We start from the raw sequence: 13,276 nt of genomic DNA, 5'->3' as shown, positions 1-13,276 counted from the left end.
CTGTCTATACGCATCCGGTGCATCTTCAGTGGTGTCTCTACCTGCTGCTCTGTCTCAATCATGCCTTCCAACTCTGTGCTGTGCAAGTTCAAGCCTCACCGCCACCACAGGACACCAAAAGGCCCTGCGGCTGCTGCAGACCACTGCCCCTTCCCTCTATCTGGCTGTTGGGCAACCCCGTTTTCCCCTGCTTTAGTCTCCTCTGGAACCTCCCCCGCAACTCGCACTGACTCCCACTGTTAGCAGCTCTGTTTGCTGGCTCCTGTGCCGCTGCAGCTGTCTGTGCCGCTGCCTGAGTGCCACAGGATTCTTTGCTGCTTTTACAGATCCAGACTAACACAGCTACCCCTCTGATACTTAACATCAAAGTGGTTTCCACCCATATACAGCCCTTTCATTTGAGGTTTGCATGTGAGACAAATGTTTTAATCTATAGGTACTGTTACAATATGTACCTTAAAATACTAATTTAAACTGAACGGTACAGAAATATGAAAACAAAAAGTAACTGAACTTCTATATTTAAACATGGATGGACCATATTTTTAGCAGTGGGTAAATGGGAATTCTCTCATAAAAATCTTTGTTAGGTACACAAGTTTGCTTGATAAATAAGGGGTTTGAAGGCACAAATATAGAGATTGGGTTGAGGGCAGCTAAAAGTTGGGTTGGGAATTTTATGCAAGTATGGTTCATTTTGTCCTCATGTAAAATATAGTCTGAACAGAAGATTAAATATAAATCACATGCTCTGGAATAAAACAAACATTCACTGTATGGAACAGACAGCTCAGAGAAAAAATGCACAGAATAAATGAAAACTTCAGGCAGATAATGCCTTGTGAACATCAGTAACCGCGTCTTTAGGTCCCAAAGAAGTGGCATTCAGAATAAGTGAGAAACAAAAAGTTAAATTTAAGCAAAAATGGGTGAATGCTTATCACAGCCCTGCATTACGGATAACAAACAGAGGGAGAACTGGGAGGCATTATGCAGAGCTGCTTCACCATGCTTAAAGAGGGCGTAATATATTGTCTACTACTGGTTCTAAGGAGTGGCAGGGCCCTCTTGCATAAAATTCCCAGAGTGTCAGAAATTCCCAAGTTGTCAAATCAGGAACAAATTAGTAACCTCAGAAAGAAATTCAGAATGAGATCAAGTAATGCATCATAGCTGTTCGCCATCAATGCCAAGCATACTCAGAAATAACTGTCAAAAGTTTAAAATAAGTATAACGGTATCCCAGACCACATTAACAAACCCAGTGGGATCCAATTTTTTCAGCCTAAAGACCAAGCTTTAGTTCAGAAAAGATTCTCTGCCCTGTTCTACCCCATTTAGACAATGCAGATGGCATAAAGGGAGCAGAAACCATTCACTTTAGGGATTCTCCAGGCATGGGAGAGTCCCAATGGGGCACAGAACAAGTGTAACCTGCTTCAGTGCTTCCCTCGCTGCAGCATGGAAGCATGTTGGGGTGGAAAGGAGCATGTCAGGCGCAGGGAGAAAGTGGCTTGAGCACAATATGCTCTCGCTATATCCATCTGGGATGTAGTCTTTAGGGACCATAACCAGTTGGCACAAATTAAGGCAGCCTCTAGGCTGCTCTAACCTGCTCGGGGGCTGCAGGAGAATCAGGGATCCACAATTGGTTATTGGTTCTCCGCTTCTCCTTTTTTCCTCATCTCTCGGGCTTCCCAACTTGGTTTGGGAAGATAGTCATATTTTGTTGGTGCTCCCTAGACTCAAACAGGGCCAGTTAAGCTCCTATCCTGTTATCCCCACTCCCACAACCACAACTCCCAGAGCCCAGGCGCCAACCTAAGCCGAAATGTCTACACAGCAATTTTAGAACCCCACTGCCCTCCAAGCCCAAGTCAGCTGACCCAGGCCAGCCACAGGTGCTTAATTGCTGTGTAGATGTACCTTAAGATTCTGGCAGGTTTAAATGATCCATTAATAGGACACTTTATAACAACATTAATTTAATGCCATTATGAAATAAAAGATCTGCAGATGTATTTAGCCAACAGCAGACTTGCTGTTTTTCATTTAAAATGCGTTAATACTGACAAAATTACAATTGCATCATAACTGTTTGGTCAGTTCAATCAATATGTGTCAAATTTTTTTGAATGGGTTAGAAACATTTAATATACATTGCTTAACACTCAAATAATATTTTACTGCATTTTAGAAGAATTATATTAACCCTCTCCCAGACCAAGATTTTCCAAGCACCTAAATTCAAAGTTAGGCACATAAATACATAGCCTGATTTTGAGAGGCACCAAGCTGTGAAAACTTTGTCTTCAATGGGAGCTGAAAATTTTGTCTCCAGTTTTTTAAGAAAGTGTTTTAGGGTTGTTTGGGCAAATTCATATACAATTATGTAAGTTCTAGTCCTATGTGAAATATTTCTAATTGGATGGCTTCTGATTTCACAAAGGTTCTGACGGCTGTTCGTTTCTACATTAGCACTTTAACTTTGGTAGCAAAACTATGAACATGGTTAATGTTAACTAACCACTGAAGTTGTTTTAAAAATCCATGAGACAACATTTGATTGCTTAATAACAAATTTGAAATTAAATATAGTAAATTACGTTCTGTTATTCAGGCTAGCCAATATTTCATACAAAGAAAACAAATGACAATTTTGGAAACAGGGAAGAAAATAAAATGTGTATTATTTACTTCTCTTTCTGCACTATATTTACCCAAATTATAGTAGTTCTTATGAGAAGTATCTTCTCTTTTACCCAATTTTATAACTGGGATGAGTGCAGCAACAAAATGTCTGGTGGCTTCACTGGCTTAGACAGAATTTGAAATAAGTGTTTTCCTGATTCCATAGACTTTGTTAAGAATCTTGTGCAGTTCCCTGAATTATATGTTGAATCTTCTCAGCATCTTGTTTTAAAATTTTATTTGTAGGATCGATCTTGAGAGCAGCATCATAATCCTGGAGACCTAATATTAATACAGCAAGCAAATTATTAATCCTATATACAACAGTATATATACTTTTTAATAACTAGTTGGAAGTAACTTTCCCCAAGTTATATGCAAGTAAAGGTTAGGGAGCTTGGGGAGTTTCAGATAATTTTACTGAATGGGATTGGAGCAGAACAAAATATGGTCTTTAACTTTGGGCTGTATGCAAGTATTTATTTAATAAGTTCATAAGACTGAAAATTGTTTTTAATGGAATTATCACACAGCTATATTAAAATCTTAAACTATTATTAAAACTTAAAACATTATTCTAAAACAAAACCAGAACCTTTTATATATTTACGTGGTGCTTTGCTTTGCAAACTCACTTAGTCACATTCTTTGCTCTAAAGAGCCTGCCCTCCTAAGGCCTCAAACCTGCAACTGGATCTGCACAGACAGACAGAGACTTGAATCTCTGTGGTACTCCACTGAAGTTATTAGGTATACACACAGGCGCTAAGGTCCAAATACATGGATTTGATTGCAGGATTGGGATTTAATTTAGAATAGACACACGTACTGTTCAGATAAGCAATGATGCAATGATTGAGGAGAAGAAAATAAGAAATATTTCTGAAATAAGTGGGTTTTGAAGAGCAGAAAAAGGATATAGGAAGGCATGAAGCTGAGAATGCAAGAAAACTAAGGCTATGTCTACACTATGGATCTTACAGTCGTACAGTTTTAAGGTTACAGCTGTGCTGCTGTAAAGTTTCCTGTGTAGCCATTTTTTGCTGGCAGGAGAGAGTTCTCCTGACAGCATAAACTAAAATTAAACCAGCCCCAACAAGAGGCTCTCCTACCAACATCGCAATGTCCACTCCAGCACTTTTGTTGGTGAAATGTATGTCAGTCAGGGGTGTGTTTATTTTCAAACCCCTGACTCTCAGAAGATTTACTAAGAGAATTGCTAGTGCGGACAAAGCCATAACCTGTGAATAGAATAGTTTGAAAGGTTGTAACGAGTTTAAGGGGGAATAAGAAATTATAAAACAGATGTAAGTGGTGAAAAGGTTTATATAGTCTCAAACTGGATACAAAGCAATCGGAGAAAAGCTAACAAAATGATTCAAAAGGAGAAGACATGACCAGAGTAGAGGAAAAAGAATACAAGTTTAAATAATAGCATTTTAAAAATTTCGTTCATACCTTCTCCCTCATTTTTAACTTTTCCTTGTGAGATAAGAATGGCATATTATTAGAAAGCTCGATAGATAGAAAATCTGGAATAATTGTGTGTAACAAATACAGGGGGAAATATTTTACCTGTCAAAAATTTATACATTTCAGAATAAAAATAATGTTTTAAAAAGGCATGTTGCTGATGACTTCATAAGAAAAATATTTACAGTTCATATTTTTACATCTTTGGAAAAATTTGGGAGTTTAAGTTTTTTCACTTTTTGCAGTATATAACTAATGTTATTACATAACTTTATTATTTAACTGTAATGTTTCATATTATACATCTATGTATATCAGCAATAAAAACAGAATTTCTTTAAACATTATGGCCCCAATACTGAAAAGATTTAAGCATATGAGGATTACTCTCATGTAATTCTAAACACATGCATAAGCATTTGCAGACTCAGAGCCTAAATTCTTACCTTCAGCATACAATTCCAGCTGACAAAATGCTGTCCCACGCCTCACGTAAGCTTTCACTCTAGCATCAGCATTGTCTGGAACAGGTGGTATCAGTAATTCTAGTGCCTTTACAAATAAAGATATTTAGAGAGAGATTTTCTGTGGCCTAACCTCCCATTTACAGATACAACTGCACCCACAAAAATTTGCATTCTCGTTTAATCACCTGGTTTGTGGTATAACCATGAAGATTTGCATTCACAATTTGTTTGCAAGTGCGAAAATGCAAGTGCAGTTTTACAAGTGCAAAGTGTCCCACAATAGGGAATCTGGATCTTAGGTTGATGCATAAAGTGTTAATGATTATTTGCAAACAGCAAATATATTCCATTATCATAGTCCAATATCACTAATAGTGCTACAAACAAAATATTCATCTCATTACTACAGTCACTAAGAAAAACAAGTTTAGAGCCTCATGGAGTGCTTAGTTCAAAACAATGGTTTTGAGGACTATTTTTTCCAAAATATCCATGTGTGTCATGTAATGAGTTTTGTTTTTTTTTTTTTTAAATAAAAAAAGTAAAAAACACAGTACAAGTTGTGCTGAATCACTATTAGATAACAGAACACAGTTTTTCTGTCTTTCCACAAGCAGTGGTTGATCAAATACTGAGACGTTCCAGGAATCTTTGAAGAGAATTTTTTGGATTATTGTTGGGTTTGGTTTTTTTATTTCTTCATATTGTGCAGAACCACAACAGATTATGAAATGTATGTGGGTATATTCTATAAGCCTTTGTCAAACTAAAAGTTTTTTTTTTTTTTACAAGAGGTAAGTATATCTGTTTATGTTCTTTTCTTGAAGGGCACTATTCTTTTATTAAAAATAGAGTTACTATATCTATCAAGTCCCAACTTGTACAATTACACTGCATAAACAAAAATTTTGAAACCATCTTTAGCCAATCATTTCTTCTTTAATCCAACGCTTTAATAGTCATTTTTATCTATCATCAGAGCTGACCAATCCAAAATGTTGACACATCACTGTCAGTGTATCTAACCTGAGCTGTTATATAGTGTCCATATCTATTTACATTCTTGTTTGACAGAAAAATTAGTGATACGTTAGTTTAATATCATATCCATGTTATAAGGAGATTAACTGTAAAAATCTACTTTATGTGTAATATATTTATACCTTAGATGAATCTTCAATGGTCTTGTGCAAGTTTCTCAATTTAAGGTGACAAGCAGCACGATTCAGATACAGTACTGGAATATTATTATTTAACAGAATTGCCAGGTTATAGGCATTTACAGCTGCAAGATAGTTTCCTGTTGCAAACATTTTGCTGAAAACATAATAAAAAATACATTTTAAAACAAAGAAAAACATAATACAATAGAGAATGCCTACCTGTTGTAAACAATTTGCACTAAACTAACAATTTCAAACAAGATGAAAAAAATTCCATTAAAAACTGATCATTTGACGTTTTTTTGGATTGACATAACAAACAATATAGATACAGTCTACTCAAACTTCATGTTAGCAGCCAGGTTGGCAAAAGTTTAAGACAAAGTAAGGTAACACAGCATTAAAGAACAAGAAAAGCTAAGCATATTTCCACGGATATCGTGCAGATGATTAATAGACTTTAATGCCAGACTTTTCTCAGATAACGATCACCTAGTTTAAACTCCTGAATAACAGAGGCCATAGACTCTCACCCAGTAATTCCTGCATCAATTAAAACGTCTATTTGGGCTTTATATTTTTATACAGATACCCAGTCTTGATTTAAAGACTTCAAGTGATCAAGAACCCACCACATCACTAGTTACATTGTTCCATGGATTAATTACCCTCCCTGTTAAAAATTTGCAATTTACATCTCGTCTGAATTTGTCAGTTTCCAACCATTGGATCTTTTTTGCACGATTAGACAGACATCTGCTATTAGGAATCTCTGCCCGATGTAGGTACATATAGATTATGATCAAGTCCTCTCTTAACCTTCTCTTAAACAAACTAAATAGACTGAGCTTCTCATATTATAATAATAATGTTAATATACCATCTATCATTATATAGCACTTTTTATCCATAGATTGCAGAGTTTTACAAAGGCAGTCAACATCATTATTCCCATTTTACACATGGACACGGAGGGAAGTGATATGCCTAAGCAGGCCAGTGACCTCGCAGGCCACTGGCAGAGCAGTCTTCCAAGTCCAATCCAGTGCACTATCTGCTAGCCACACACTCACTATAAGGCATTTTTCCTAGAACTCAAAGATGGGTGTATACATTATTTGTAAATCATCCAGTGAAAACAATGATGGAAAATAAAATTCTACATGGAAGGGTAACATACAAACTAAACATCTTCTACACTAAAAAACAGAATCAGCATTTAATTTCCTAAAAATAATGCATTTTGTAGTTATGTTTCTGATACATGATTGTAAGCATATCTTGGAATGAGTTTAACTCACTTTCCTTTGTCTTTCAACCAGTCTGGGTTCTTCTCCTCCTCATTTAAATCCTTCAGCTCAGAAAAATTAGCATTCATTGCTCTACGAGCCTCTGCTTGCTTATGCAACCACTGTGGTAGGAAGATGTGTGTGTGCAACATGTTAGCATTTTGTTTCTATAGGATTTATTTTTTGAGATTTAGGTTTTCATTTTGCTTTCATCCTTTCACTTACTTATCCAGGGAAAAAAAAATTATCCCATTTTTGGTAGAAACACCTACTTGTTGAGTCAAGAAAAGCTCTAAGTTTCCTCATATATTTTGTTTCTAAATGAGCAACACGGGTACAGTACTGCCTGGCTACTAAACTGTTTTTTGTTTATCTATTGTGATTACAAAGAAGAATGTATCAATGCTCATCCAACAGGGTCCCAAAGAACAGATTGTGAATTTAGACCAAAAAATGTCAATCTAGTTGAATCTTAACTCCACAGAATGCATTTTATCCTTGTATGTGAAGTGAAATTTGGTATGGAATTCAACTATAATTCTTTAAAACAGTTTAAAATAAAAACAAGCTATTTCTGTAAATCTGAACAATCACATCTTAGGTGAAAAGTAATTTAGTTGGAAACATTTACTTTAATATTACACATAAATAAGATTGAGGACTCAATGGGAAACCGGCATCTTTTCAGCACCCATCTGGGGCTGAAAACAGGGACTCCCACTGTCGGCTTCCTGGGGGTTCCACTGTCAGCCTCCTGCATGGCGGGGCTCCTGCTATCGAAATTGCAGTGGAAGCCAAAAATTGCAGGATCCACAATTCTGCAATATCATTAATTAAGTAGGTCTTTACTTACAGTGCATATTCAAGGTAATTACAATAACTTGGTACAGTTGTGTTTCTTTTAAAAATATCATTTCAAGAAATAACGTGACTGTTACACCAAAATGTAATATAAATTATTTCAGTGACTTCAATTTATAGTCCTGTCTTCCCTGCTATAATAGTCATATTACACAGTACAACCAAAGTTTCAATTTGCAGTTGATCCATGATGGAAAAATCGATCAGTGATATAGAATAGTTTACTTCTCAAACTAACTTAGCAACCTGTACATATTCAGCAGGAAATTCCTAGGAAATACAAACCTGGAATTTATATCACAGGACTCAAAGAAATATATAAAGGATGATAGGAAGGACCAAAGCAACATTCAGCACTCTACAACCACAGGAAATAGATATTAAGGGATATAACTATCTTAAGTTAAAGGTGGATTAGCACTACTCCACACTAGGTATAGACGAGAGTATGTTTATATCTCAGTTAAATTAGAAGTGACCATTTCAATTGTTCACAATATCTCTAGTTTAAACTAATTTCAACAAAGAAAGGAGAAGTACATATGACTTCCTGAAATGACAGGAAGATTGGTAAAGCTCTATCATTCTCATGTCAAGAATAAGACTTTCACATTGTAACTTCTATTTCCAACAATATTACTACCAAAATGTGAGCTGCCCTGCTTTGTTTAGCAAAGCAATAGAAGATTCATTCCTATAGACTGTAGATGGCCACATGAATGAATAGCACAACAAGCACCTCTGAGTACAGCGAGAGCCCCCTCAAAAAATGGAAAACTATCCGTACCTCTTCCTCTTCTGCTACTCTGGATTCTCTGAGAGCCGTAGGAAACACCCGAGATGTGAAATTAATTTGAAGAGTACCAGCAGATCGAGGAGCAGGGAAAGATTCTTCTTTTAACTTCTCTGAAAATATACTTCCAGAACTACCAGCTACAAAGACAGAATTAGAACAGAAGAAAGCAAATTTGTTTTTCATTTTCTCTTTTCCCATCATATTTTCAAGTAGACCTAATTTAGAGTTTTATAAAGTAGAAGTACACCTCAAGTTTTTCTGTTTTGTATCCTGAAGGAATAGCTCTAAAAACATTAAATTATGCTGTTTTATGCAATGGTTATATCGTCATACACAATTAAACTCAGAGTATGTAAAATTCCTGTGGGATGTACAAAATTTTTGTAAAATGTAAGTTTCATATAAATCATATGAATTTCAGACACAGAGACAGATCTGGGGATTGGAAAATGGGGGCTTACACTGAAGGGTATATCCAGAAGTCACCCAATCATTTAGCAGTATATTTTACACTGAATATCATTTAACGTTTTGAGGCACTTGCACTTGTATCAGGAACTTGGTAGCTCTGTTCCATGAGAGAGAAGATTGTTTTAATCCAATACATCTATGGTTTAGGAGTGTACAGAAATCACTATTAAATTAGCAATAAGGAGAAGCATTTAATGGAATGGTATTATTTGTAATGAAGAATAATGCCACCTCTCCTTTTACACACACAAGAGAGCATTGTGGTGAGAGGCTCGGGAGGAAAGAAAGGATCAAAAAAATGCTAAGAACCATAATCTGCCCTTATCTGTGACTCAGCACACTGACAGCAAGTAAACAAGAGACTAAAGCAAATGGAGTCAAAAAGCAGAATATCTAGTTCGGTTCAGTACCTAGATATGAAGTTAGAAAATACCAGAAATGCCTAGAAAGGTTTAAGAATTGAATATTTAATACAACATAGTATCTAGGTTATAAAAAAAGTAAAACTTTATTCCACAAATACCACCTCTTGTAGGTATACTTCTAGCCTTGGAAGTTCCTGCATTTAGTGTTTTATTTATTTCTGGCTTTTTCTTCTCCTCTATCAGTTTCCTTTCTCTACGTATTTTCTCTTCACTTTGTATCCTTCTTTGTTTCTCCTCATTTCTCTGCTTTTCTTTCCACAGCTCCAGCTCCTCAGTGACCTTCTTGCGCTCCTCTTCTTTCAGATTTTCAATTCTTTTTCTCTCTGTTTCTTCTAGCTGTTTGAATTGCAGAACTATCAGAACATGTAATGTTTGGTGAAAATGAGCAGAACAGAAATGAGAGGGCATAAGTATCTTCCCAATTCTATGCAGCACTATTATTAATATGTCACATTATATACAGAGTTGAGAGATTCTAGAAAAGTAGTTGGAAAAGGAGGAAACTGATTGACTTATACCTATTCATACTTAAAATAACTCACAGACCTTTAAAAATATATGCCTTGAGCTATTTTAATATCACTACTAGAGGGGCAGGCTTAGAAAAAATTAGAAAAGTGTGATGCTCATTGAGTTGTTTTATTCTGAAGAACCTACATTTTTCTTAGCACTTTGGGCTGCTTTATAGTACTTGGTGGGAGACTCACAAAGAATATGTAGAGTCTTAGCATGTAACATTCTTTTCTTTGATTCAGTAATGGACCACTCCTCCAGCATGATACTTAGGAATACTTTGCTACTGGAGCTGCTACATCCTTTTGATGGAGTCTCTGACCACTTCTAGTTACAAAAGATCCCATGACACTAGTCAAGAAAGTAAGGGTTCTACCCCAGTATCCTAACCATATTCCAACTCAGTATCTCAGGGAAATGTAGAGCTGTAAAATATATCATTTCATTTGAATACGTTATTCTTAATTTCCCATTTCTCCTGAAATTTAGATGCTCCTGTAAAATAGCTGCCTCATTTCTACTCAAGAAATAACTCCATTTGCCTGATGCTGAAAATGATTCCTGCTAATGCAATCTTGAGAAAGCTCTAAGATTCTGCTTGATATATTTTTAAAAGCTATAAAGTTTTGACAGTAAGGGTAAGTTAATCATTGAAACAAATTACCAAGGATCACGATGGAGTACCCATCAATGACAATTTTAAAATCAAGATTGAACGTTTCTCTAAAATCCATATATAGAGCTCGCCTTACATTTTGTGCCACTTTAGATACCAACACCTGCCTGATCTCACCAAAAAAAAAGTCAGTTTATAATATAATGTGCTGACAGTCCTAATTTGTTCATAATTTTTCGTAATTGTTTTCCTTTATATGGTTTCCAGACCTCGCAATGGATATACCCAAACTACAAGTAAAAGAAGAATTAAGAGTTATGCAAACTCTCCTGCCACTTTAATAAAGATTACTACTTTAGAAAAGATATTTTTAGACAACATATTTAACCCCAAACCTGTCAAATTAGTTGGCAATTATTTAAGATTATATTTCTTGTATTTAATTATTGTAGAGTTGCACATAAATTTACCTTCATTGTGGCCTCCAGAGCTAATTTTTTATGTTCTCGTTTTGTAACAGCTTTTGATTTTTCCTCTTCAGCTGCCTTCTCTTGGGCTTTTATGACAGCATTCTCTCTTATTCTCTGCATTTTCTCTTTGTCACCTGAAAGAAAATCATTTGAGAAATTTAAGACTGAGGTTCATGTGTTATTCATTGTGAACACGAGAACAGAATTTATTTAATTATTGTATCTGAGACAGAGTGGCAAAAATTTCAGAGTGGTAGCCCTGTTAGTCTGTATCAGCAAGAAGGACGAAGTGTACTTGTGGTACTTTAGAGACTAACATTTATTTGAGCGTAAGCTTTCCTGCACAATGCAACCCTCTGTTAATCACATCTTTAAAAGGGACAATATAAACTTCACTTAAACACAAATACTATGTTTTATAAAAAGGTTCCACACGACCTATAATCTGTAGAAATGTTTCTTTATTCTTTTTAATTATCACACACAATTATTTGGTTTGGATTTAAATATTCATCTACAGAGCTTGCTATCCAAACATTGCACAGTACAAGACACAGAAAGCAACTATAACAAAAGTTAAGCTAATTTATTTTCATTGTCAAACATAATTGTAATGCATAAAGGAAGCAATCAACAAGAATGGAAAATGGTGAAATGAGATATCTATCTATCTAATCTAAGGTTCCTGGTATTTCAGGGAGAGAAAAAAACCTCAAGAAAACCTGGTAGTTTTCTTCAAAACGCACACATACACTTCTCTGCCCCCAAACGATTCATAAACACCATATTCCCCAAGCACTGGAAAATATGGACATCCACAGCTGAAGTCACCCAAACAATCTTTACTTTGCCCAGTGCCATTGCCAACATTCCATGTTCCACACCACATATACTTCCACACTTACTACATAAGAGGTAACCTTACAAAAATGAGTTCTGAAAACTCAGATTTATTTTCCTTAAGTCTGCAGTCATCTCCAGGATATTAGCTTTATACACATATCTCAGACAGCAAATGTGATCCCTTGCCTTTCCAAAACCCATACTCCTGCCACATAGTCATTTCTGGTCTTAGGTTTGTTTGTGTGTATATGGACTATTTATGGCAATTTTGAATACAATAAACGAGAAATTTCCAACAATAGTTATATATTTGAAAGCAAAAGTTTGTTTGGAGATCAGTGCAGAAAGTTTGCTTTTATTTATCCCAAAGGCAAGTTTGTATACTTCTGTGGAGTTCAAATGGCTCTTCATAAGCACAAAGTCCTTAGAATTTGTGATGAAACTGAAAGATGCACTTTCATTGAAATGGCAGTGAGGAATCACTCTCTAGCATTAAGAATAAATCAATCGAATAAAATGTGTTCTTACATTTGGAAGTAGCCTGTGTGTTAGCTATCGCCTCACATTGCCTAAGTTTCTGGTTCTTCTCAAGGGGTCACTAATGGGGCAGAGTTAAGGCTCTTTGAACTTTGATTTTCTAGGTTAATATTTGTTGGTGTGTGTGTGTGTTTCTGTTATTCTGTTCAACTGGGGCTTGAGGTTGGAGAGGGAAGAAATGCATGAGTTTTGTTACAAATAAAAAAATTGTAATGTGCTACTTCATGTATTTATGAATTCTTGTGGGGAAAGGGTTTGGGGTTTTTTGCCTGTTTTTTAAATAGTCAGTCTATGTTCCACAGCAGACAACTTACCATTTTCCATAACCAGGGATTCCCACATGGCCACTTCTTTTTTATATAAAGTGAAGAAAATGGTCTCATTTCTGATCTTTGCTGTACTACTAGTGTCATCAACAGGAGCATACAGAATGGCTTCAAATAAAAATGGAGGAACATTTACCTATAAAATGTAAATAGCAAATCAATATACATGTGCATTCATTTTTAAAAAGTGTTTTGTTAAATAAAATGTTTAATAAGATTGTGGTTAAATAATAAATCCCCTATGTATATTTTAAATATTTAGCAAATGTTTTCTCATAATAAACCAAGAAAATCATAACAGCTGGTAAGAAGTGAGAGACTCCACTAACTAGACT

General features: G+C 35.5%; 1 protein-coding gene across 2 annotated transcripts in view; it reads right to left on the bottom strand.

The window, feature by feature from the left end:
- Positions 1–1,965: 1,965 nt before the first annotated feature.
- DNAAF4 (dynein axonemal assembly factor 4) overlaps positions 1,966–13,276 on the bottom strand; it is a 22,486-nt gene continuing 11,175 nt past the window's right edge. The window contains exons 2-9 of one of the 2 annotated variants that reach the window (XM_075069621.1): positions 12,930–13,077; positions 11,236–11,369; positions 9,735–9,972; positions 8,732–8,877; positions 7,096–7,205; positions 5,795–5,948; positions 4,611–4,716; positions 1,966–2,973 (exon numbers count right to left, since the gene is read on the bottom strand). In XM_075069621.1, the coding sequence (XP_074925722.1) occupies positions 2,864–2,973; positions 4,611–4,716; positions 5,795–5,948; positions 7,096–7,205; positions 8,732–8,877; positions 9,735–9,972; positions 11,236–11,369; positions 12,930–13,077 (1,146 nt within the window). In that variant the 3' untranslated portion in view covers positions 1,966–2,863. The remainder of the gene's footprint in view (positions 2,974–4,610; positions 4,717–5,794; positions 5,949–7,095; positions 7,206–8,731; positions 8,878–9,734; positions 9,973–11,235; positions 11,370–12,929; positions 13,078–13,276) is intronic. The other variant, XM_075069622.1, reaches the window with a different exon arrangement.

The sequence above is a fragment of the Chelonoidis abingdonii genome, chromosome 9, assembly GCF_003597395.2.
Source record: "Chelonoidis abingdonii isolate Lonesome George chromosome 9, CheloAbing_2.0, whole genome shotgun sequence".
Classification (NCBI taxonomy): Eukaryota; Metazoa; Chordata; order Testudines; family Testudinidae; genus Chelonoidis; species Chelonoidis abingdonii.
The sequence above is the reverse complement of the archived record's forward strand: the minus strand, read 5'-3'. Positions and strand labels throughout refer to the sequence as shown.